Source organism: Pelmatolapia mariae, linkage group LG22 (genome assembly GCF_036321145.2).
Source record: "Pelmatolapia mariae isolate MD_Pm_ZW linkage group LG22, Pm_UMD_F_2, whole genome shotgun sequence".
In the NCBI taxonomy this organism is placed as follows: Eukaryota; Metazoa; Chordata; class Actinopteri; order Cichliformes; family Cichlidae; genus Pelmatolapia; species Pelmatolapia mariae.
Genome location: NC_086245.2, coordinates 1899843 through 1927205, shown reverse-complemented (window position 1 = coordinate 1927205; position 27363 = coordinate 1899843). Strand labels below are relative to the sequence as shown.

Genomic DNA, 27363 nt, shown 5'->3' with positions numbered 1-27363 from the left:
TCTTGAGCCGGGCAGAGTTCATGTTAAGGACACAGTGGGCCATAATACAGTCAAAGGTTACTTATTGACCCTAATTTCTACATTTCACACAGTACTGATAACATGTGCTCATACAAGAAGTGCCACAAACTTTATCAATATATTTGTGTATAATATGTTGACCTAAATATGCGGGTCTTGTGATTTTTTGAACATGTAGGTTAAATCCCTATTCACAGTGATTCCAGAGTATATATGATTACAAAGTATGTATGTGAGTATATGACTGGTGTATACAGGTATATATGTCATAAAAAATACACAACACTAACCCTACTATACCAACATGAACACGCAGTATATAAAAGCCAAAACTAAATAAATTTCTCTCATTAATTCTTGTTTTTTATATTTCCAGGTTCATCAACAGAAATCATCCTGACTCAGTCTCCTAAAGCTCAGTAAAGCCAGTTCAGGTGTTCGTGATGACGTTGCGTGGTATCTTCAGAAATCTGGAGAAGTTCCTAAACTGCTGATTCATGATGAATCATTTCTGGTCGTTTCAGTCTGGAACTGACTTCCCTTTGACCATCAGTGGAATTAGGCTGAAGGGGCAGGAGTTTATTACTGTCAGCAGCATCACAACTACCCACTCACACAGTGAAACAACACTGTACAAAAACCTCCTTCAGCTGGAGAGGAACTGAGAAGAGGAAAATCTGAATCAGCAGCTGCTCAGAGATGTAAACTATTTCATCATTTGATAAGAGCTTCAATTCTAACATTTGCAGTTATTAGATTTTAAATATTTTTATATTTATGTTCAATTTAATTACACCAGATCAGAACAACAGTTACTTTAAGATGCTTTATATTGTAGGTAAAGACCCTACAAAAATATTCAATGAATTACCTGCAAAAACATGAATTCTGGTATAAACCATCAACAAATAAAATTTATGACTACTATATCTCTGGTTTCACGAGAATACTCAAAGAACATGTTTGCTCATTGGATTTTTATTATTTTCGGAACAGACAGTAGACACAAAAGGATCAATGTAGAGGCATTTGTTATGATTTTTGTATTCATGAGATGGAACATTTTTTAGTTTTCGTTTTTCTTAATATGAGAAGTAAAAGAAACAAAGAGACAGAAGAAAAACAGCATGAAAGACTCCGTGATTGACATCAGGACTGGGAACACTGGTCTCTCCTCAGTATCTCTGAGACCAGAGTCTGGGAGCCCTGGGTGGCCTCACAGGTCACAGAGCCCACCTTCCCCCACTGGTCTGCAGTGAGCGTCAGGGTGCTGCTCCAGCTGTAGAGGCCGTCATTCTGCAGCACTCCAGGAGTCCTGCTCTCCTCCCCTCTGATGCTGCTGCTGCCACTGCTGTCGCTCGTCTTCCAGGACAGACTCCAGTCTGAGGGGAAGCCCTTGTTGGCCACACACATGAGCGTGGCCTTCCCATTCTCCAGCTCCTTGTTGGAGGGGGGCAGCACTGTCAGGGCGGGGCGGGTATCACCTAGGAAACACCAATCAGCTTAGAGGACAGGAACCACAATTTGAATTTCTCCGTTAAGAAGTTTCTGTCAGGTGTTTTTTCTGCTCCACCAGTCATTCACTCACACATTGTTTCACTTCCCTTTAAGAAACCTCTCATACATATCAGCACAGAGAGAATCATCACACAGTTTGACCTGAAATATGTTCAAACTACACTGGAAACGATGTTAACACATTTACAGTAGAAGTTTAGCTTTAAAGTGATTAGAAGTCTAAATTCTAAATAACTGAAGAAAATAGTGGAAACAAGAAGAGGGAAACAACTCGTTACCGCAAATTGTCCCTCATTTAGATTTTACATTTAGTGACACAGAATTGAAAAATAATTCAGAAAGAGTCTTTGACACAATAAAAATATCAATGAGTTTAAGTATTCTTTAATGTCCTGTTTTTGGAAAACAAAGAAAACTTTCACTTGTCCAAATAAGAGTTGATGTGGTGGAAATTCCAGGACTAATAACAGGAAGATGAACTTTTTCATTAAAAAATATTAATGTTGCAGAGCTAATCTGAATTAGCCCCGTCAAAGAGGGCAAACATCTATCTCGAAACTATTTAAAATAAAAAATACATTTCCATCGTTCAAGCATTCTAACAAGCAAAGAAAAAACATAATATTTAATAATGAACACAATTTAATAAAGTTACTTCCAACATCCAGTCTGGTTCCTCCACCAAAAGTCCACCACAGTGATACAAACTCATTGAGCCCCCGTACAAAAACCTCTGACTGTAGAGAGACACGGCTCTCTGACTCTGTTAGACTGAACTAAACCTACAAGCCCTCAAAATACAACTTTATCATCAGAACCACAAATAATAATTAATACTATGAAATATCCTAGGCTTTCATTAGAAAATGTAATGAGTTTTTGAATATAAATTTCAAAAGGTCACTTTGTGTCATGGGCAAGAAAATATGAAATTATAAATTATTAATTAACATAAAGTGTCTCATAGCATGCTGAATATTAAAGGAAATAAAATGAATGAAAAGAAAAAATACACTTAAAAAAGCTCTAAGGCTTGCTTACTTCCAACATCCAGTCTGGTTCCTCCACCAAAAGTCCACCACAGTGATACAAACTCATTGAGCCGCCGTACAAAAACCTCTGACTGTAGAGAGACACGGCTCTCTGACTCTGAAACAAACAAACTCAACAAAATAATTTAATCCTTCCTTCTCAGTTTCGCCAACTGATCTGAAAACTGAAATTATTGCAGTGCTACACATTTAAAGAACATATGTTTTTATTTTGAATATGTGAGTTTTGAAAATGGGAGAAATTGATTTTTGGGGACTCAAATCAAACCAATCAATAATGAAATCATCAATTTAAAATTGAATTTTAAACTTGATTTAAAATATCTCAGTATAAACTCATACATCTTTGATTCATTAAAATATTTTCTTTTCATTTTTCTAATTTTTACGCAGTATAGTTTAATTGTAATACATCCATAAATACTGAAAAGTACGTACAGACATATTTGCATCCAATAAATTGAAAGATATATACATACATAAAAATTAAATACTAGTGTTGAGTTGCCACTGAAAGGAACAGCTTCAGTGCTCCTTGGCACTGATTCTCACAGAATTTGAGCTGTACTGGAGGGATGAAGCCCTTTCTCCCAAAACATGCAGATGGAGAGCTCTGTATAACACATCGGCCCAAAATCTCCTTGACATTTAAATCAAACTCTAATGATTGTAAAAACATAATTTCTATCCTCATTAAAGCATTAACTGATCCCTAGTGTCAGGGGCTGATGTGACCCAGTGTTTTGAGTTTATTTAGTATTTTTGATTTCTTAGGTTATATTAAAATATGTAAATTTCTTGTGGTGTTATTCTTAGTTAGGGTTTAATTGAAGTTTAGCCTAGTTGTGTTACCACCTAAGTCTCCATGCTTGTGAGTCTTTTCCTGTCTTCTGTGTTAGTCTATCAAATGTTATCATGTCTATGTCTCTCCACATTTCCTGTTTTACTTTGAAGAGTCTAGTATTTCCATGTTCATTGTGCTTTGTTTTACTTTCCCTGTGGCATCATTATGTGTATTCCAGTCAGCTATTTTCCCAAGTGTTTCCACTTTCCCTGATCACTTCCTGTGGCTATTAGGTCTGTTTTCCGTCCCCCACATCACGTCAGGTTAAAAGTACGTATTTCATCATTCTGTTCAGGCCATGTTCATGTTTTCTCATCATAGTTTCTTGCATGCTCCTACTCAGAATCATATTCATATCACTGAGCTGATCCAGACTTCCTGTATTGGGGTGCTGGTCCTGCAGATTGACACTACGTCTTTATTAGGTTATGGATTGGCAGTGGTGTGTGGGATTGTAGTATCAGGGCTGATACATTTTCAAGAAAGGTAACAATTAATGCATTTATGTATATGTTTCAACAATTATTTATAGTCATAACTACAGAAGCATGAGTCATCACAGACTCTCTGAGAGAAAATGATGGAAGAAATTGGAAAAGAAAAATTGGTCAAGTTTAACCTTTTAACCTTTGTATTTTTCACTCTGTTGTATATAGCATTTGTATTCTATTTTTATCCTATTGTATATTTTATTCTATTTTATTCTACTGTATATAGTATTCTATTTTTATTCTATTCTGTACAGTTGTGTACTGTATTTATTCTTATTTTATTTTATTCTAAGTGTCCTTCATAACTTTTGCACTGTCCACTTCCTGCTGTGACAAAACAAATTTCCCACGTGTGGGACTAATAAAGGTCATCTTATCTTATCTTATCTTATCTTAAATGCAAATTGATAAAACATTGTGGAGATTTGGATACTTAAGTAAATATACATGTTCCTGTGTGCTGAAATATCTTTAATTAGTAAATGCAAATTGAATAAATAAAAATACAAAGTAAAAAAAATATGACACAGGATGACATGAGGAGGAAAGCTGACTTACTCCCTGTGTTTGCATATGTGTCCTGCCTCTCTGCTCACAGCTGTTAAGAGGCCAGTGTTGATCAGTGGCTGTCCAGGCCTTTCAGAGCCACTCACACACCAGCAGCACAATGATGATGTCACTGACTCTACTGCTGGCCACCCTGGGGCTCCTTGTTCAGGGTGAGACTCTCTGTGAAAACTTTGCTTCAGCATGCAGCCAGGTTCACTACAATGATGTTCTGCTATGATGGAGAAACTCTGAGACAAGCAGCACTGACCTTCTTCCATCTGTTCTCCATGTTAAACAAATGATCCTTGAATGTTTGATCATCTTTTTCTGAGTTCGATTTGTCTCAATAACTCTTCTTCTCTTCTTTTTCATGTTTTCAGGTTCATCAGCAGAAATCGTCCTGACTCAGACTCCTAAAGTTGAGTCTGTTGTTCTTGGACAGACTGTCTCTATCAGATGTAAATCCAGTACATCTATAGGTGATGACATTAACTGGTACCTTCAGAAATCTGGAAAAGTTCCTAAACTCCTGATCTATGATACTACAATTCATCAGTCTGGAGTTTCAGATCGTTTTCGGGCAACAGCAGTTCAGACTGACTTCACTCTGATCATCAGTGGAGTTCAAACTGAAGATGCAGGAGTTTATTACTGTCAGCAGCATAATAGCCGCCCGTTCACACAGTGATACAACGCCGTACAAAAACCTCAAACAGCTGAAGAGGAACTGATCAACAGCTGTAGTCACACAATATACCATAAAATATAGAATTTTAAATACAGTGACATAACAATCTGATCAGATGTGTTAACAAAAACAACACTGAAATAATTTCATTTCAGATTTTAAACATTTGGGGGTTTTTTTCATATATTTTACATTTGGTATATTAAACCAATTGTCAAAAGTTTATATCAAATACTTTTTAAAACTTTCCAACTCTTACCTGCTCTGTGTTTTAACCCAAAAAATATTGTTTTTTTAATTTAAGTTTTCATCTATTTATTTGACATTTAATAATTCAGTACAGAGTCAAATATCAAGCATTTCTAAATGACATACATTAACCATTACTGGCCTTTGATTATATATTTCTAGTTTACATTTTTGTGTCAAAACACGTGACAAAAGTTATGAGTTCAAACAAAATATGCACGACCACAGTTGATTTATTAAATATTAACAGCAGCTGTTCTTTTCTAAATCCCTTTATACGTGCTCTTTGATACCAAGACTAAAGTATTTTTATTGTTTTGACTTTTTAAATTCAAATATTCAGAGAGAAACATGAGGAAATAATCTGGATAAAAATAAAACAAATGTGGATGTGAGAACTTTGTAAACAGTCCTTAAAACATAAAAATGGCCTGTGATAACTGACTGAATTTTTCCTTTAGAAGTAATAATTTAACCACTGTTACTGCTGTACATAAAATCAAACATTTTGCACATATGAAAGATATTTATTATTTGAAAGTCTTAAAGTAGCCATCTATACGACGATGGTTTATGGATGAATCTGGAGCGTGACAGTGTTAGAAACTGTAGACTGAAAGCAGGAGTGTAAAACTATACTTCAACTGGGAACACTGGTCTCTCCTCAGTGTGAACGAGCACTGGGTGACCTCACAGAGCCCACCTTCATCCACTGGTTTGCATTGAATTCAATGAACTGTCTTTCTGCAGCACACTGGGACTCCAGAAGTTTCTGTCAGGTGTTTTTTTTTTGTTTTTTTTTTTAATCTGCTCTGACAGTCAGTTGTTCCCACATTGTTTAACTTCCCTGTAAGAAACCTCTCATTCATCAAATCATCAAGTTTGTATTACTCAGAAAAAGGTACAGATAAGAAGTCTCCATCAGTACTTCACATAGATTCCAATCATTATTTTTTTTAATTGCTTTTTTTCCAATATCAAAGTCAAAGTCAAAGTCAAAGTCAACTTTATTTGTCAATTCTGCCATATGTACAGGACATACAGAGAATAGAAATTTCGTTACTCTCAAACCCTAGATGAAGTAGCAGCAATAAAAATAATTAAAAAATTTAAAAAAAAAAGTAAAATTTGAATAAATACAGTACAATTTTACATATAACAAAAAAAAAAAAAAAAAAAAAAAAGCTATACAATATACAATATTCAGGTAACGGTAAATGACATTGGGTGTAGACCAGGCAAGGTAGTGCAAATAGGCAAATAGTGCAAATGGAGATTTGGTAATGTACGGTAGGAGATAGTGTAACAAAGTCTTATGAGGTAATGGCAGTCCAATGCTCCACAAGGTGACTAATAACTGGTGCAGGCCAGTGAGTGAGTCAGAGAGTGTGTGTGTGTGTGTGTGTGTGACAGGTTTAATTGTGAAAAGTATTATTTAATTCACCCCACCAGAAAAAGTGTCACGATCCAGGTGGGATTGGATTTTGTTTTCTTCTATTTCTTGACATTTAAATCAAATCATTAAAAGGCTAAATATCCTCTGCCTCTTAAACCCATTAGAGTTCATCAAAGAGCATACCATGACCAGTTCTGACAAAAACAAAAAGATTGAGGAGTTCCCGAACATCTCATTAACTATGCTGACACTCTAGAATCAGGGATTCCAGCTCGTTTTACAGGCAGTGGATCAAACTCTGACTTCACTCTGACCATCAGTGAAGTCCAGGCTGAAGATGCAGCAGTTTATTACTGTCAGAGTCTTCACTATCCTAACAGTCAGTGGGTCTTCAAATTGTGAAAAACAGAACAGACTGAACAGAAACTGCACTGACTGCTGTTCACAGTCTGTTAATTTCTCACCTTTTATCTGATTTGCCAAAACTTGAAAGGAGCCGTCAGACAGAGAATGAGAAATTGCTTTTCCAGGTTCACACTGGAAAATATCATTAACAACTGTATCTTTCAAATGTAAAGACTTGAATCAAAAACAAAAATCTTCATGAAACTTCAACAGCTTCTTCGGATCTGATTCTGCTCAAAAGTCAGTTAAAGACTTGATTTTATCAAACTGAGATTACAGATGGAACGATCTGATTCTGATTTCTGAATCTCACCACTAAGAGCTGAGGTGGAGGTTTCATTCATAACACCTGATCTTACTCACAGGTGGAGACACATCTATCGCTGAGAAATACTACAAACTCCATGTGCTGAGTTACAGTCATCACAATAAAAACCAGAGGAAATCTGAGCTCACAAAGGTTTTTGTTTTGGGAGAAACTCACATGGCTTCCATGTTTACAGCTTTTGCAAATGTCCAAGACTGATGGATGGAGTTTATCATCTATTTTGATCTCAGCATCACTTCATGTGGTATGTTTCTCTATTCACATCTCCACATTGTAAACACCTATGTCAAACTGGAAAAAACATATTGTTGTTACTAATGACTTGTGAAAAGACCAGAGTAGAAAACTGCAAAGCATTTTTTTAAATAAACTACAATTAACTGTCAGAACATTCAATGTCCTCAATATGTAATAATGTAAAGTGGAAATGCCTTCAGTACTGAGAAGGAAACAGCTGCAGCTGACTGACTCTGTGTGTTTGCATATGTGTCCTGCCTCTCTGCTCACAGCTGTTAAGAGGCCAGTGTTGATCAGTGGCTGTCCAGGCCTTTCAGAGCCACTCACACACCAGCAGCACAATGATGATGTCACTGACTCTACTGCTGGCCACCCTGGGGCTCCTTGTTCAGGGTGAGACTCTCTGTGAAAACTTTGCTTCAGCATGCAGCCAGGTTCACCACAATGATGTTCTGCTATGATGGAGAAACTCTGAGACAAGCAGCACTGACCTTCTTCCATCTGTTCTCCATGTTAGAGAAATGATCCTCGAATGTTTAGATGTTGATCATCTTTCTCTAAACGTCCCCTATTTTTCATGTTTTCAGGTTCATCTGGAGAAATCGTCCTGACTCAGACTCCTAAAGCTCAGTCTGCTGTTCTTGGACAGACTGTCTCTATCAGATGTAAAGCCAGTTCAGGTGTTAGCAATGATTTGCAGTGGTATCTTCAGAAATCTGGAGAAGCTCCCAAACTCCTCATTTACAACGCAGACAGTCGGTTCTCTGGAGTTTCTGAACGTTTCAGTGGGAGTCAGTCTGGAACTGACTTCACTCTGACCATCAGTGGAGTTCAGGCTGAAGATGCAGGAGTTTATTACTGTCAGCAGGACAACAGCTTCCCATTCACACTGTGAAAAACAGTCGTACAAAAACCTCCCTCAGTCAGACTGAACAGCTGACTGCTGCAGCTGGAAGATACTGCAGAGACTGATTCAGTTCACTGAGGACACATAAACAAATTTTATTAGAGTTTTCCTTTCTAACTCAGTTTGAAGAACAATACAAACATGATTCAAGAGCATAAATAAGACCTTATTGATTTTTAGTATTAGGCACAGTCAACTATGGACATTTGGACGTCCATCCCTGACGATTAACATTTAAACTTTGGACTGGGTCATTTTTGGATGTCATGTGCTCGTCTATGATAGGTGCAGGAAAATTACATGATTAATAAATATAATATTTTATTTACAAATATAATGATTGTTGTTATCAACATGATACATATGAATATAAATTATTTACAAACAAACATGGTTTACTGTGTTTTAGCCTGTTGACTTTTCCAGTATATATATTTTTCTTTCTTCTTTAAGTGGTTTATTTATTTCAATTAATCAGTGTGTTTGTAACCACATAAGACTGTTATTTAATAAAGTATGTTGAAATTTTAAAAACGTTGAAATCCATGTTAATATATTTATACACATGTATAACAAACAGAAGAAATAACAAGACATGTTCAGGTGAAAAATCTTTATTGCTGTAAAATCTTGACAAGTTCATAAAACAGGCAACAAACAGATGAAGATTAGAGAGACTGAGATTGAAAAAGACTGCAGACTGAGAGCTGTAGCAAAGTGTAAAAAACAACAACAACTAGAAAAATTTGCATTTCCTGCGAAAATGCAGTGTGGATGCTGTAAAGCTGAAGCTGTCTGCTGAAAATAGCTGAAGAAGCTGAAGAAATCAAAGTCAGTGTTTAAAAAGTTGTTGAAATTTAATAACGTTGCAGAACAACATCAAGTTAACAAAAATGTAATAACTTAGCAGAAATGCAATAACTTAGAAGAAACATAACAATTCAGCAGAAATGTTGTAGTTTACCAGAAGCTACAACTTAGCAGAAATGAAATAATTTAGAATAACATAACTTAACATAACATAACATAATAAATAAAAGTAGTGTAACCTAGCAAAAATAATATAATTTAGTAGAAAATTAAAAACTTGGCAGAAATATTACAAGTTATCAGAACTGCTATAATTTTGCAGAAATGTAATAATTAGGCAAAACTGTCAACAGATAACAGCTGAAAAGGCTGAAGTAACCTCAAAGTTACTTGTTTAACTGTTAAAAATTACCAGAAACATTAGAAAAGGAAGAAAATCAGCCAGCAGATAAACTGATGTGGAACAAAACCAAGGGAAAATAACAGAGTTTACACAGCTGGTGAAATCTAAAAATGGCAAAAAAAAAAAAAAAAAAAAAAAAAACCAAAAAAACCCACACAAACAACATTTAGGTAATAAATGCACAAGATGCTGCGGTCAGAGATAAAAACACCCAAAAATAATGTTATTGAAATGCCAAAGAGTGGAAGAAAGCTTAGAAAGTAGAGCAACAGTAGCAGAAAAGTAGAACATTCAAATATTTTTAGAAACATATGATACAAAATATTTACTCAGTTGTTTCCAATGATTACAGTAATGGCATACAGAAATAAAAATCCCATTTGGGATAAACAGAAAAATATTAATAGAAAATGCAAATCAAATGGATCGAACATCTATACAAACAATTGAAGCATCTGTTAGAATTGTGAACATATCCTTGTTTGCCATGTTTATGTTTATGGCCCAAAGATGCGCAGACACATGATAGGCTATTAACTGCAAAAATATACACATATATAAACAGCAAGTGAGAGACAAAAATATATCCTCTGATTTGCTGGAGTTTTGTGTAAATACCATTTGGCAAGGATAAACAACATGTTCCAATGCCACGTTAAAATTTTCATAAGCTTCATTTTTTCAATTAGTTTACAGTTTCCTGATTTTATGATAAATATTGGTACCAATCTACAAAATACTGTCGAAATGAAGTCCATATTGTGATATATTTGAGGTGTAGAGAGTCACACAGCTGAACAATTGATGTGCATATTTAAAGAAACAGGGATCAAATAAAGAACATTATTGTGGAATAAATTACAGTGAAAATAATCACTGCTTTGTGTTAAAGAGTGACTTATGATGAGGTATTAATTGGATTAACTTTACCTCTAACAGCTTTTCACATAGTGCTGTGACCAGGATGAAATCCATCATAAAGTAACTGTAAACAGTAGAACCATTAGCATGAATGTTATGGTTCTACTCTGATCAAAACTCAAGTCAGCTGTGTGACCTGATATAAAATGATAAAGAGGAACACATATAAATGGATGTGACCTACATGAACTTTTCAAAATGACTTTATATGTCTGACCCATTATCTATATATATTAGAGCAGATGTGGAAAACCACTGTTAGACCTACTCTATACTAATGTAGTTACTGACACCCCATACTAAGGCAGGATTCATACAAACACACATTATTTATTCACTTAAACACTTTCTTTTTTCACATTTTGAGATTGTGTAATGAATTCAGCTTGCTATACTTATAGACTTAGATATATTAATCCACTATTTACCCAAACAAGTTACATTGTTTGGGTAAATAGATTGGGTTTGTCCTACAAAATAATTATTCAACAATAAAAAAACACAAAAAACATCTGCACATTAATCCAGAGTTCAGTTTCATATGTCTGATATTGTTTGTTAAATCTGGTGACACAAACACAGTCAAAAATTCATTGCTAGCGTGACATGTGGTCCTTTTTGCCTTTGACCAATGATATGCTGGTTACTTGGACCAGTTTAGTATTTGCTGTCACAGAGGAATGTTAACCATAAATCCAAAAGACAAAACTGAAAAAAATATGTTAATTGCAAACATGTTTTTGCTTAGTCAAATGATTGAAATTACTTGGAAACTGTCACCTTAAAACCTCATTGTAAATATCATCACAAACAGATGTTTTACACACAGTTAACAAAGCTCCACCACATCCGATCACTGCATATAAATCTAAAAGAAAACAAAAAAAAATTTAAAAAAAATAAAAAAATTAACACAAGGGAAGACTTTTGATTTAATATCTAAGCTTAAAATAAGTGTTACCTTTGAATATTTGTGGGAAAAATCTGATACTACCCCAAGAATTCAAAGCCACACTGGAAATGATGACAGGCTTGCAGCCCTCTGTCTTCCTGGACTGAGGTGCCTAGCAGTGAGTTGACAGAAGTCGGTGTTTGTAAGAGTGGTCAAACACTGATACTCTGTCCAGTTGCGTAGAGACTAAGAAGCTGGAATGCAGGCACACAGGACGAGCTTGTTCTAAAAAATACAGAAAAAGGAACATTTTATTTGTGTTAAGGCCTAAAAACTAGAAATAAGTTATAAAATGAACAATGTTGAAATACCTTATAGGTGCTGCAGGCCACATAACCAGACTCCAGAGCAATCTCACACTCACATGATGGTGAGGAAAGACAGGAGCTCTGTGATGAGGTTTGAATGTCTCAGTTGGGACACTGAAGAACTCAGAAGACAGCAATACCTGCACAGAGAGACAGAGTAGAAAAAGCATAGATTTGTAATCCATAATGTGAATTAAAACTCAAAAAGTGTCAACAACTATAATCATTTGAGTGTGTAATTCTTTATGCAATAAACAGGATTTAAATTAATTAATTGAATTAAAAACACTGACATTTTTTATCAAAGATAAAGAATCATACCTCTCTCTGCTCTGAGGATCACTGAGCATCTCTGACAGGAAATACAGTTTCCTCAGTATGAGTCATCATTGATGGTCTCAGAGGTGTGTAGTGTGACAGCATGATGATGGTCTCCAGATCAGGCAGGAGGTCAGGTGATGGGTGTGTCATCTTCTCCATTGAAGACACACTGGTAAGGCAGTTCATAAAACAGCAGTCTCCTTGTGGCATGTAGTTATCTGTGCAGTCCAGCACTGATGGATCAGGTCTGGCTCAGCAGTTCATGAAGATGGTGTTAAGATGTTGTTGTTTCAGCTGAGGATGGTGAAGTTCGAAGGTTTTCCCACAAAGGAAACAGGACTGTGTGTGCCCTGTCTGAAAAAATACATCTACAAAACATAAAGTGCTTTTAACACCACCCACCCTCCCCACCCACCCATCTCAGCCCCCAAGTGTCTATGTAATGCTGGTATGGGGTGTCAGTTACTAAATCTAATTAGTGCATCAGAAAGCGTGGGCTACACCTAAAGCCCACACTTTCTGATGTCTTTTTGCAGCTGCTCAGAAAATTCTGACTTGGCCTTTATCCACCCAAACCCAAACCCACCCGGATAAAGGCCAAGTCAGAAAATGGATGCAGAAACTTTCCATGTACTTCTAAATCAGTTTTTATACATATTCTGTAAGCTGTAAAAATGTTTTTCTCTACATAATGTATCATTATAGACATCTCTGGTAGCCTAAAGATAGTTTAAAACTTTTAACATTTTTTTATCTGTAAAACATGATAAGCAAAACCTCATTCATCCCAAAAACATTTGATTCTACAAAATTTACTATAATCAAGAAAATATAATTGTCTGTTATTATTCATGTGACCCATAATAAAATACCTGCATTTATCTTGGATTTATTTATTTACTATTTCATATTTGAAAGCACTTAGAGGGGAAGCTCTCGTTTGTTGAGATACATACGTCAGAGTAAAAAAAGTATCAAAAAAGGAGATGACAATTAACATCCATGAAAAAATGCATTAGTAGATTTAGTCATTTAAAACATGAGAATAAAAAATAAATTATGTCCGTTTAATACTTTTTGCAGCATATTTCAGATCTGAGGTGCATGATAACAGAAAGCAGATCTCCCGCCTCTGCTTGAAGCACAGCCATGATTTGGTGAAATGATTAATAACATTGCAATAAGAAAGGGTCTTCTTACAGACAGAGTAGGGAAGACAATATGAAGAAATAAGATTTTTCAATGAAAAATCTTTTTCATGCTCTACAATCAGTAAACTCTGTAACAAACATGATCTGTAATTGTTTCAAAACTCACCAGACGACTTCATGATTGGCTGGAGGACAGGACACAAAACACAGGGTTGTGGTAACTGTAATATGTCCTCAGGACACCTGAATGGAGACTTTGCTGTGGCTGAGAAACAAAAATGAGGTCAAGCAGGGTGTTCTTGTCTGTAGTGACAGAAGTGATCAGCTGTGAAAACCCTCTTGACTGAAACTGCTCCAGAATCTGTTTCCTTCCACTCTGTAACTGGTTCTCATTAAAATCTCCACACACAATGATTGGGTGACAGTCCATTATTTCAAGTGAATCTAAAAGACTTACCAGGTTTTGCATGAATGGTGTCAAACTGTAGTCAGGAGGTCTGTACACAACCGCAATGAGCGCAGGGAATGGAGCCTGAACCTTTAACACTAAGAACTCAAGATCAGTGACATTATGCAGATACTGTTTTACCTGAACCTGAAAATGATTCCTCAAATACACAACAACTCCACCACCACTTCTGCTGGCCATGTGAGGAAAGTTTGTGTAGGACACATGTCTGTTGCGTTTGAACATGGTGTAGCCGTCCAAATGAAGACTGTCTGCAACAAAGGAGCCTTGGAGGTGAGACTCTGTGAGACACAAAACATCTGCTAAACACATTTCATGATGACTCTTGATGTCACTGATGTGAGATGGCAAACCCTCCGCATTGTGATGGATCAGTGTAAGAGTGTCAGGTCTGCTGGCTGTTTCTCTGACCTGAAGAAGAGGCATCATTTCCTCAACACTGGCTTGTCTCATGGTTTGGAGCGCTGCAGTTACCTCGGGATTGGCATAAATCTTGTTCTCATCCAAGTCCTGCAAATAGAGTCCACTGAGAGACGTCACCCTGCTGAGAGCAACATAAGCCATACCTGGTTCAAAAATGTTCTTCATTGAAACTACAGCTGTCTGTGTTGTAAGACCCTGGGTTTTGTGGATTGTGCAGGCAAATGCTAGCTTTACAGGAAACTGTCTGCGTACCGCTCCTTTAAACTTCAGACTCTCCTCTGCTCTCTCAATGTAAACCAGATCATCAGATGCTGCATTAGCACTGCGGTTGTGTCTCATAGGCTGCCGGTTGTCCATTCTGAGCCCCAGTTTATTTATGTGTCCATCATTTTCAGATCTCACCACCTTTATCAGTATACCAAAAGCACCATTGACCAAACCGTTTAGTGTGTCCAAGTTTCTGGTCAGCATGACTCTGGCTCCTTCAGCAACATTCAGGGTGTCAGGTAAATCATTTCTCCCACCTGTAAATGGTTTGTCTCTTCGTGCCATTCTGCCTGTACGTTTATCCTTCTGGAAATCGTCTGCATTGATGATTATGATGTTTGAATGAAGCTTCTTGAGCGTATCTGTGTTGTGGGATTCAACATTCTTGTTGGTGGCATAAATGTGTAAGACCTCAGTTGGACATTCTTCTGGTGCAGTCACAGCCTGTGACAACAAATCTCTGTCGAACTGAGAAAGCTCATCTGTCTTTTCTTTGACTCTAATCCTGTTCAACATCTCTGCAAAGGCCACATCATCTTTCTGACGCATGATCTCGGAGTGATCATCTGAAAATGTTCCTGCCACAGGTCAATCTGTTCTGGATCATAAACACAGAGAGGTTTAGACTGTCGCACTGGTGGCAGCTGGTAAAAATCTCCAACAGCTAAAACTGACATTCCACCAAAAGGTCTCTGAGTGCCTTTGATTTGTTTCAGTCTTGCATCCACATAAGCAAAAAGGGGTTTTGAAACCATTGAAATCTCATCAATAACAATAATTTCAGCATTCATAAGCTCAGATCTGACTTCATCCAGTTGGTTACCAAGTCCTTGAATGGGTGGTTTCAGACTCCTGGGTAGTTTCAGTAGGGAATGTAACGTAGAGCCATTGATAGAAAACGCTGCTGTCCCGGTAAATGAAGTCAGTAAAACAGTTGGATTTGATATGTCAGCTTCTTCTGCATTAGCAGGCAGTCTGCTCAGGATCTTTGATGCTTCAGAGTGAATACATTTAATCAGATGTGACTTTCCAGTTCCTGCACCACCGTTGATATAGAAGAAAAATGGATCTGGGTTCAAACCACAAACTCGCTGAATACACCAGTCTCTTATAGCATAGAACACGCAGGCCTGCTTCTGGTTCAGATTCTGATACATTACACGTACCACAGCTGGATCGACTGCAGGTTGTTCTCTGACGGCTCTGATCTCTGTTACAGCATCAGACTGACGACTGTAGTCGGGGACATTCTCCTGTTCGTTCTCATCATCAGAATGTCTTTCAGGAAGATTCTCATCACATTGCAGCCTCACAACTTCAGATTCAGGAGCAAGATTACACCATTCATCAATCACAACATCCCTATTTTGTTCAAACTCTTCCAGTGCACTCTCAATATCCTCAGAGTTCTTCTCATACTTGTCTTTATTTCTCTTCACAACCCTTTTCACGGACTCACTGTGGTCTGAACATGGAAGTCGCACAAAACCTGAGTTGTAGAAGGACTGATAGGTTTGGAACCCTTGTGGTTTCAGTTCCTGCTCTGATCTGTGTGGAAGGTAAAGTCTCAACAGTCAACCATAATATTGCTCAGGATCTTTTTCCTGTGAACAGTGGTAATACCTGATTATAGCTGGTTTATCATTCTTTCGCCTTTGTACAAATCCAAGCTGGTTTAGAAGAGGAAGCACATCTTTTCCTTCATTTGGACCACTCACCAACTGGCACAAGGCGGCAAAATCAGCCAGCGACATTTCCTCATATTCTGGTGTCTCAGGTCTGCATTTGTATTTATCACTCAAACTTGTCATCCAAATATTACAGCTGTCGTGTGTTGTGGTTTCCAGGTAGCTCATCGGGCGACTCATTTTTACTGGGTTATCATCTGTTGGTACAAATACAACACTGCGGGAACATTTTTTCATTTTTAGGCCACAGACTCGAGTCACACACTCCTGTGCGCTGATTTCTCTCTTTTTTGAATAAGCCTGCATCACAGCTCTCATTTCATCACATTCATTGACCGTGTTCTTATCAGAGTTGTCAATAACTGTCTTTAGGTATTCAGAGAGGCCAGATTCTTTCTTCGTTATATATTTACAGAGGTATTCTATACATGAATAGGCATTCAAGATTAACGAGACATCTAAATTAGAGTTCCAGGCTTCAAGCAGGTCTGGGTTGTAATTGTTGATCCAACAGTCCTTTGGGTCACGTTTCAGAATCAGCGCTGTTTTCTTGTTTATGTCTTGGAGGCATTGTTCATACTCATTCATTGCCAAGTTGCATCGTGACAGAATCTGCTCTATGGTGAGAGAAGCAGCTTCAGGTTCCTTCAGCAGGTTCAACAAAGGTCTGAGTTTGGCTTTTGCACCTTCAGTGTCTGAATCCTCATCCTGTCTCACAATCATTGTTCTTGTGGCTGGTGGTTTTGGAAACCCAAATCTACAACCAGAGTTCACACTCTTAAAGCATGTCTTTGTGTGGTTTTTGCTGTGCTTTTGTAGTTCAGCAACTTTTTTGTGCAGTTCAGGCTGTTTTTCTGGATCAGGGAGTTGAGCTGAGATGTATCTGTCCACAAAGTCACAGACCGTTTGGTCATCATCCACATCTACTTCTACCTTTTCTCGAATCCACAGCAACATGTGTATATGCGGACTACCTCTGTGCTGGAACTCAACTCTGTAAAAGTAATCAATGATCTCACCAAGGGGCTGTGCAGGAGAAAAAAGCAAATCTCTGAACAAAGCCTCAACACGCTTATCAAACATTCGCATGGTGGTTACTGGATTTGATCTTAGAATTTCACACTTTTCTGACCAGTCCAGGGCTTCAAAATCAACCTCTTCACCTTGCTGTCTCTTTATTACTTGAATCACTTCAGGCCATCTCATCTCAGCAGCAGAGAAAGTGACAAAGAACTGAGGTGTTCCTATTTGACGAACCATACTGAATAGATCTCTGGTAGTTTTCTGCCAGTAAGCTGGAGTTCCTCTGAGTGGCTGCATAAATCTGATTGCATCTTTATTTCTTACCAGCTTCTCTACTTCTGTCTTATTTTGTAGCATTCCTGATGTGATTTTGCGTCCATCTTTGGTCATAGTTTTACCTTTCCTTAACTGTATTGTCATGCTGGAATTAGCCAGGTGTATTTCAGTGACAAACTGTGAGAAAAACAGGTAATTTGTATCTTTAGCAAATCTTGCATCAATGTTGAAAAGCCTTGACTTGAAGTAAGCACTTGGTGTGAGTTTAAGACGTCTCTTTTCATCCAGTGTATTCTGACCGGTAGGAAACTGCACAGGAAATGCCATGGCTTCCAAATGAGGAGTTCTGAAGAAGCTAACAGGATTGTTTCTTTCTGCAGGAGCCACACAATATGTGTTATCAGTGAAACAGAGAATCTCTTCTGAAATGTCTACAGGCTGCAGGCAACTTTCTAGAGCAAAACCTCCATTGTTCAAATCACTTTCTGGTTCCTCTGGATTTTGTTCCTCTGGTTGTTCATCACAGGATTGCATATTAACATCTTGTTCACTTTCAGACTCGGTTTCACTCAAAAGGGCATCTTTTTCATAGTTGTCAATTTCCATCAAATCTGCTTCATCATAATCATCACTTCCCATGCTGGCTTCATCACTGCTGTCATCATCAGGTAACGTTGGATCACAAAGCAATGCATCATCTCTGATAACAATATCTGTGTACTGTGGATGAATCTGTTTGAGTTTACGCAGGGCTTGGATCAGTTTAGACCAGGTGACAGTCTGGAACAGCTGATGGCCTTTGTAGCACAGTCGTCTTTTAAGCTTGATCCTCATTATCTGTGATTGGTTTCTGAGCCTCGGTAAACAGTCAACTGTTTGTTGGACTTCAGATGGTACACACACCACATTACCACGTATGAGTCTTTGTCTGCCCTTTGGAAGTGGAATAATCTTAGCAAATGGTATGCATTTGGCAATCAGATGTCTCTCCAGAATGTTGAGATCACACAGTTCAGCTGGGATATCCTGCAGTTCTAAACCATTGACAGCAGCGAGCCTTGGCATGCGTCCACTTTTGAGGGAACTGTGACACATGTGACAGATATACTCCTTTTTTCTCTCAACAGGAAAGCTGCAGTGATCATTACATGCTTCATCACACACATGAACAAATTTACCAGTTAGACACTGCTGAGCCACAGTTTGGTGTTTTGAGTAATTTTCTCTTTTGCAGATTTTCACCTGATTAGGAAAAGAAGCTTTTAGACAAACAGTACAAACATAAGATGGTGCTGATTTAATGTTTGATCTGAAACGAGATACGGCCTCATTCATTAAACTGTTATCTGGATGACACTGTAAACTTTCAGCTTGTTGATGCATCTGACGATATTTTCTTTTTATGTTCATTGCACATCTGATATTATGCATCTGTCTAAAAGAAAAACCATTCCAATATTTTACTCTCATTTGTTCTCTCATATTGTCCTTGTGTTGCTGCTGAATTTGTGTCTCTTCTCTATAACGTTTAGTCATGTAAGATCGTTTTTTTCTGTTTAAATTCTTCACTTTCTTTATATACATTATATATATATGACCTCATGTAAGCTTTATGTTTCTCTCTGAATCCAGCACAAGTTCTGTAATTTCTTCTTATACGTTCCTTCTGTTTTTCTCCGAATAAAGAATCTTCTTTATACATCCTTATGACACGTTCTCTTTTTCTCTCTCTAATGTTAGCACTGTCTCTGTAGATTTTTCTAAAATATTCTCTCTGTTTCTCTCTATATGTAGCATTGAGTTTATACAGATTATTTTTGTACACACTCTTTTTCTTACTGTGATCAGAATCATGAGACTTTCTACTAGAATCTTTTTTCTTTGCCTTAAAGCTTTCATCAAAAGTGTACGTCTGTCTTTCTTTCTTTTTCTCATTTTCCTTTCTCTGTGGTAGTTTTTCTTGGACCAATAATCGTCTCCTAATCTTTCTCCTTTGCTGTTTATTATGCTTGAACAGTTTATGTGCGAGTTCCTCTGTTGTCTTAGTTAAACAGGAGGCAGTGTTTAAATCATTCTGAGGAACAGAATCTTTTGTTACCCGAGTGTCTCTTACAGAAGATGCAGAGGTTTCTATTTCTAAATAATCAGAAGGACGATTGTTCAGCTCAGCAGCTGGCTCATTTGAATAATCCACTCTGGATGACGTCACTTCAGTAGCTAAAGTGTCGGTCACAGTTTTCTGTGTCTGCTCAGTGGATTTTGGGGTTTCAAATTCAGGTTCATTTAAAGCTGGTGCTGGAACACTTGTAGCTGTTTGTCTGTTTTCATCAGCATCTCTTTGGTCAGGTGCGTTTTCACTGTGAAATTCAACAGCCTGTAGCTCATAAGTGCAGGTTGGCGCGATGCTAAGCATTCGGTACAAGTATTTGAGCCTGTCAATCATGTCGTTAAGACGTGTGAATTTAAACATAACTGCAGTTCCACCACTTACAGCTAGCGACAATGGCATTCCTGTAGACTTACGTGGGTGAGGATCAAAATATGCGTATTCACCAGAAGTCAGCCTGCAAACTGCGATGACATTTCCTCCCATGACTAGCAAAGCATAGCGAACGTCTGAAACCAAACACTGTAGTCCCTGTTCAAGGCTCGGAAAATGATCTGTACCATCAAATGTGCCATAATGAGCAAACTGAGACATGTCCACTTGATACTCGTGTCTGCGGCTGGTGACCACTGTGGGAAGCTCATCACAGGCTAGAAACACGCTGTTCACAAACCTCTTTCTGGCATCTGAATACACGGCATGGCCTTTGTCCAACACACGGTTAAGATCTGCTCTCGTAATGAATTCATCCTCGTGTAAGAATGACAGGAAAACCAAACTGTTCGCCATGCATTGCTGATTCCGGTACTTTCCATACTTAGCAGCGGCCTGGCTTCGGGATGCACAGATGCTACTCACTCGTGGACGACTTTCACTGCTTGTAACCTGTACATGAGACGGTCCTGGAGCTTCTCCATCATGCTGCGTTTGCAGTGTTACCTGGGGTTCAGTCTGGATTACCTGCTGTACTTCAGCATTTGGCACACATGCTGAGCAAACACCTCTCTTTACCACATCTGCATAAGACACTGCAGCTGTCTGAGCACTGCTCTGCACTTCTGGACTGGGAACAGTTGTAACAGACACCTTTACCTCCTCACCGCTCTGAGAAACAGTTACCTGTTATTTCTGCTTTTGCCATCTAAGCTTCTGGGACTGCGACCTTTGACCTTTTCTTGGCATTTTGTTGAAGTACAAACTGGACGTTATATGTAAACAAAACTCAACCTGTAAACACTGAAAAACTAATGACTTTAATGACTATTAAATCAGAGATTTATCAGAATTGATGTAAAATGCTGACTTAAATACAAACTCAATATAAAAGTTACTTAAAGTTCTTTGAAAACACTTTGGTCTGTTTTATTGTAGCTTTTTCAAAAACTGTATATTATTACTTCTTTTTTTTTTTTTTTTTAACCAGACGGGATAACAAATTGGTCTATACTTCTGTAAAGTAATATGCAGAATAAATCTCAACAATCAACAGGCTATAATAAAACTCTTAGCTTTGAAGTAGACTTTGTGTAAATCTTTCAGATATTTAAAATTTAAAGCAAATATAAGGAGCTGTGATGGTGTGGTGATCAGATGACAGGCGATGAGGATTCTTCAGCTGGATGTTCTGCAGCAGTCAGGAAACAGGAAGTCTGGGTTCTCAGGGCAGCCTCTAGATGACAATTGTAACTGAATACTTACATTGAGTGACAAAAAAGGCTTTGTCCTTAAATAATAATAGTATAAACTTGTAGTCAAATGTTATAGCCAATGAAACAGACTTGAAAAATATATTTGAATCCAATTTATTATTTATGTGAATATAAGTCTGAATGTATGTATTACAAAATAACCAGATTATCTTATTACAAATAAACCTTGAAAAAGGTGTGTATTTTATATAATTTATCAAAGTAACAGCACCCGTAAGCCAAACTATCAGTGTTTATTCCAAAGTGTAATGTAAAAATTAAAATGACAAAAGTAGGACTGTGTAAGTAGTTTCTACTGTGAGTTCTACTGTAGTGTAATTCTACTACTGTAATTTCAACTTTCTACTTGTGATTTTCAGCAAAATGACTGGATGTGAGAGAGTTTAACGACAGGAAAGATGGAGCAGTGAGAGCGGAGATCTCTCAGAATTCTGAAAACAGATTGACGAAGTTCTGGTAACTTCAATTCCAAAAACTTAGATTCTGGTAAAACTTGATTTCAAGTAACAGGATTGCGTTTCAACTCAGGTTCAAGCTTGTCAACTTAGATAGAGCTCATGGCGGAGAAATGATAGAAGATAGAATGGCTTGTCAAAAAAGATGGAGCAGGGAGAGGGAGAGTGACAGGACAGACTGAATTGCTTGTTAATGATAGAGGGAGAGGGTTTTCTGCAGCAGGTCACCTGTAAGACAGAAAGAAAGTGGAATTAGACACACTTCCAGTAAACCAGGCTTTACTGTATTTTTCAGACTATAAGGCACATTTAAAAGCCTTTAATTTTCTTAAAAATAGACAGTGCACCTTATGTATGGTTGTGCTTACTGACTTCAAACCAATTCTATGTGGTAAACGGCACTCAAAAATCTGTCAAATGTTTTAGTATGACTTTGGTAAGCTACAAAGCAGAATCACTTGATGTATTGTCGGAGCATGGCTACCATAGTCAGCACCCTCGTAGAGTAATTCGTACTATGCTTCAACATAATATGGTGTGTGTGTATAAGGGCCTGGCACCTGTTGAGAGCCATGCTTGTGAAGCAGATTTCAAACTGATCAATCCACATTCATCAATCCACAAATCCTGAAAAGTGAGTGTATTCTGTATTTTATGTCTTACAACTGAACAATTTTGAGAGTTATTGTAAATGAGTTGAATAAAGTTTGGCTTATCTGTTTTGTTTGGCTTAATGTGCCTTAGAATTTAGTGCGCCTTACAGTCCGAAAAATACAGAACATGTATATCATTACACACTGAAGAGTTGTACAGTACATTATTAGATTCAACTGAATGAAAATGTTTAACATATGGTGGTGGAACATTTCTGAGGACATTTTTGCATTCTATTAACACAATAAAAACAAACAGAGTCTGTAAACCAAGATGTGGTGCTACAGTAACTTACTATAAACATTATATGGTCAAGCTAAACCCACACAATGAAGTTAGAGCAGACAGTTTCAGACCACCTGCTTTAAACACTTCACATGCACTCAACTCAAACTTATGACACATCACATGTTTCTAAATGCCCAAAGGTCTCAAATTCCCATTTCTGTGTGTACTTACCTGGTACAACAGTATATCATAATGTCTGGGGAGCCGTTAACATAAAAGTAAAAAATAATTTACTCAGTATGACTTTTGGCAAAATGAAAAATTTGGAGACAGATGACTCCTATACAGCAGTTTCTACATATTTCAGTCAAATATGGGGCATGTTTAATACACACCCCACTAAATCTACAATAAACTTAGCATGGCCGATATTAGGGCCTAATTAAAAACGTAGTATGATGATAAGAGAGATTTGTAAGTCTGGAAATGTTTACATAGACTTTTCTATTATTTGATGATTGCCAAGAGCTGTGCTCACTCACAGCACTAAACTGAATCTCCTATAATGAGAAACATTTCCCAGCACTGCACATCAGACAAACCTTTACTTACCAGACTTGAGACGATCAGATCAGCAGTCTAGAGAAAGGAAACAATTCATCAGATCACTGTTTGATGATTCAGACTGTAGAGCCTCTTCACACACAATCCAATTTACTGTGACATAAATTAACTAGTAAAATCCTCAATTTCTTTAAGGCTTTATGAGCTTACTGTAGTCTAAAGAGGAGATAAATGAACTGCAGTGTCTCACATGGCATGTCTAATAAAAGCATTCATTACTACAGAAATGCAAAGAATAGCCACCAATATTTGTTGGCACAAGTGCAGGATATACCAAATATTTCCTACACAGAAGCCTTGTGGCTCCAACATTTTCTACAACAGGTCAGTGCTAATAAAGTGTGAAAAACCAAAACTTTTAAAAATGTTAGATACAAAGTAATTATATAAATCAGAAGCAACAGAAAACCTCATCATGTCTGATATGAATATGTAAATCTTAAAATAAATTTCAATATTGACATGTTACAATAGCACCATGTTTTGTAATTAAAATTAAATGTCTTAAAATATTACACTAAAAAGTCCTTTCATTGTACCCGTTGCTAGGAATATTTATGAATTTTTGCAGTGTACCTTTTTGGCAACTTTTCTATTTAATTTTAAAACACATTATATTCACGAAATAAGTAATAAACAAATTTGACACTTTGGCTGTAATGTACCTAACAATGTCCACTCACACCTCTGGTTCTCTTCGTTTATATTATTGCTTAACTGTTAAAGCTATTACTTATACCATGTCAGGCAAAATACTTCTACAGTGTTCTGACTTTAATGTAATACATCAGCAGAATTTGAGAGAAAATATAAATCAATACCTGTGCAGCTCTTAAGTGTTTGAGCAACCACTTATACTGACTCCCCTAAAACACTTTCATTGTTTTGTCTGCTACTTAAATCCACAAACATAAGGAGAAAATGAACAACTGTATAAAGACATCTGACATTTAGTTATGTTTAGATTTGATAAGCCATAAGAAATTTAAATCATACATAAATGGGCTATTAAACTTCAGGGACATTTTCAGGGAGAGTCAGAGGGGTCCTGTGTGGGGGCTTTGCTGCTACAGGTCACAAATCCTGTGTTTTTGCCAATCAGTAAATGGAAACATATCACAAAAGGTCAAACTACTGTATGTAAGTCGTCAAATGTGCTACGCAATGCTAGGTTCATACTGCTTCAGTTACAATCACTGTTTACTTACCAGCAAAGGCAAAACCAAAGATCTCGTTCACTCTGTGTAACAAAAGACAAAGCACAGAAATACAGAATGAGACAACTCAAATCAGCATCAGAGTCAATACTGCATCAATCTGTGTAGTCCAAAAGATTCAGTACACTTCTTTGTTTACCACAGCAACAAACAACTCACCTCTTTTTTCTACATCTTATTAAAGATTACTGTCTTCATTAAGGTAAAATGTGGTTTCATCCATTTGTAATAAGCCACACAAGTTTCTCAGTTATGTGATAGCTCTATTAGTTTGGTGCTATTAGATAACACAGATTTAATAAGCAATGATTTGCTACACCTAGCACTGCACACTTTATCAAATTGTGACATCACAATTTCAAAGCATGAGCAATCATAAATGAAAGCTTGGGTGATATATTTGTAGGCTTCAACATTTGAGTTGGTCTGCATTCAAATTCTGCTTCCTAAAAATATTATCACCTGCACACAGTATCATTTAATATGCTGTTGTTTTAAATATCTACATATCATATTAATAATATTAATGGCGCACTGCAGCATTATATTTATTTGAAGGTGGCCTTTTTTTATATTTCATTAACTTCTCACTTTGTGAAAAATTAAACAGAGCTGCAGGTGTAGGTTTTACTTAAAAACAAACCAGTCTGCACAAACTAGTGTTTGTTAAACAGTTCTTAAAATTTAACTAAAAAACTAAAATTGATTAATTGAAAAAAACTTCTTCTTGTTAAGAGATGTTATTATTCTTATATTATGTGTTTTATCCTCACTCTCTCTCTCCCTTCTGTTAATTAACCCACAACACAGACACACCCGCACAGGCACGTGACTCTTTTTCTCCCGGCCTTCTGTCAGAGGTGTAAAATGGCTCCTTTGAAGTTGCCGACCCTGCTGCTTCAGCAGCTAATCAGTGGCTCTAAAATGGTGGCTCATTACCTTACAACCTATAGAATGAGGCCGTTTTAACTGACTGATTTGTGAAGAGGAGAACTAACTTCAGCTTCCCTAAGAGACTCAGAAACACTAACACACCGAATGAACCAGATACAACACAATAACTGTATTAAACAATCAAATGAACCAAATACATTTCGCACTGGGCCTATAGGAGCTAGGCTAGGCGTTAGCACTTGGTTGTTAGGGCTAGCTTACCAAACACTCCTTTTAAATACTAAAATTACAACGTTTCACTAACAAAGCAGCCATTGTGTTACTTTAATATGACTTATACTTCGACTGGCTTTATAAGTCACTAACAACAACTGGGTAAATCACTCAAACAGCTTATAGACATTTCAGAGAAGAGAGACAGAGAAGCAGTGCTTACCGGCAGGGATCGAGCAGAGAGTGGGCGGAGATTCAGGAGTCAGCCAGAGACATAAAATAAGAGGCATTCACGGGTAGTGGGAAACTCTGGTATTACACAAAATTGGCATTGAAAATGTGAAAAATATATGTAAATTTAAATAGTATTAAACTAGATATTTTTGGAACAGAAAACAACTAACAGAGATTTAATTCTATAAGTTGAATAAATATTTCAAACATGATTATTTTAATTTAAAATTATGGTTAAAAGTCATAAATAAATATAAGGTCATTATGTTAAAATGTACTGTATTATGATATATTTATTTAACTGGCTGGAGTAATAAGAACAGTCTTCTCCTGAACAACAAAACCAAGGGGCTGGTGTTGGTGTTCACCTAAGCATCCTCACAGTACAGTAGGAGCTGCAGAGGCTCGCCTCACTGCACTGCAGGAATCAGAGGTTCAGGAGGTACTTTAACCCCACTGCCATGAGGCTTTTCAACAGTGACTCCTGACATGTTCATTGCACATTTATTTATTTTATTCTAATACATATTGGTTATAATCATATGGATTCTAACCTAAATAGACTTGCACCCACTTGTTCACCCCTGCTGCAGTGAGGTAAAGGTGTGGCTTTCTCCAACAAGACTCTTCAGTGAAGGTTTTAAAGACAACCATCTAAACCAGGGATCAGCAACATTTAAGAACCAAAGAGCCATTTGGACCCGGTTTGCACGGAAAAGAAAACACTGGGAGCCACAAATACTTTTTGACATCTGAAATGAAGATAACACTGCACACATTGTTTTTTTACCTTTATGCTCTGTATAAACAACTATACTGTGTTGCTTATGAAATCCATGAAATGCTACAAAGTAAATGAAATTTTATTTATGTAATGAACACATTTTGAACTCTTAAAAATAACAAAAAGTAAAAACATCCAGTTGAAGGTCTCTCTTAAATGAATTAAAAAGCTGAACTTGAATTGTCCATGTATCAAACAAAAACTGATCCTTATATCACCTTTGGGCTTTCAGCGCATAAAGGGCCTTCACCTGAATTTGGAAAAAAGCACTATGCTCCTAAAAAATGAATAATAAATATTTGCAAAATATCTACATAAATATTTATTTTACCTGGTTAACATGTATGGCGGGGTGAGGCCTGCTAAAATTTATTTTAGTTACAGAAATATTGTAACTCAGCAGAAACATAGTAACTTGGAAGAAGTAGTACAACATTGCAGAAGTGTTGTAATACAGCAGAAATGTTAATATGTAGCGCAAACCTAAAAACCAGGAAGAAATGGTGTAAGAGTATAACTTAATATACAGTAGTATAATAGTAACACG

General features: G+C 37.0%; 2 gene segments (V, D, J or C); one reads left to right on the top strand and one right to left on the bottom strand.

Annotated features, from left to right (window-relative positions):
• Positions 1–1170: 1170 nt before the first annotated feature.
• Positions 1171–1613, bottom strand: LOC134619785 (Ig kappa-b4 chain C region-like). The segment is given in 2 exon segments: positions 1171–1505; positions 1610–1613. Coding segments are annotated over 2 exon segments (339 nt in total).
• A 6487-nt stretch (positions 1614–8100) lies between these two features.
• LOC134619757 (Ig kappa chain V region 3368-like) lies at positions 8101–8673 on the top strand. The segment is given in 2 exon segments: positions 8101–8171; positions 8366–8673. Coding segments are annotated over 2 exon segments (360 nt in total).
• The last annotated feature ends 18690 nt before the right edge of the window (positions 8674–27363 follow it).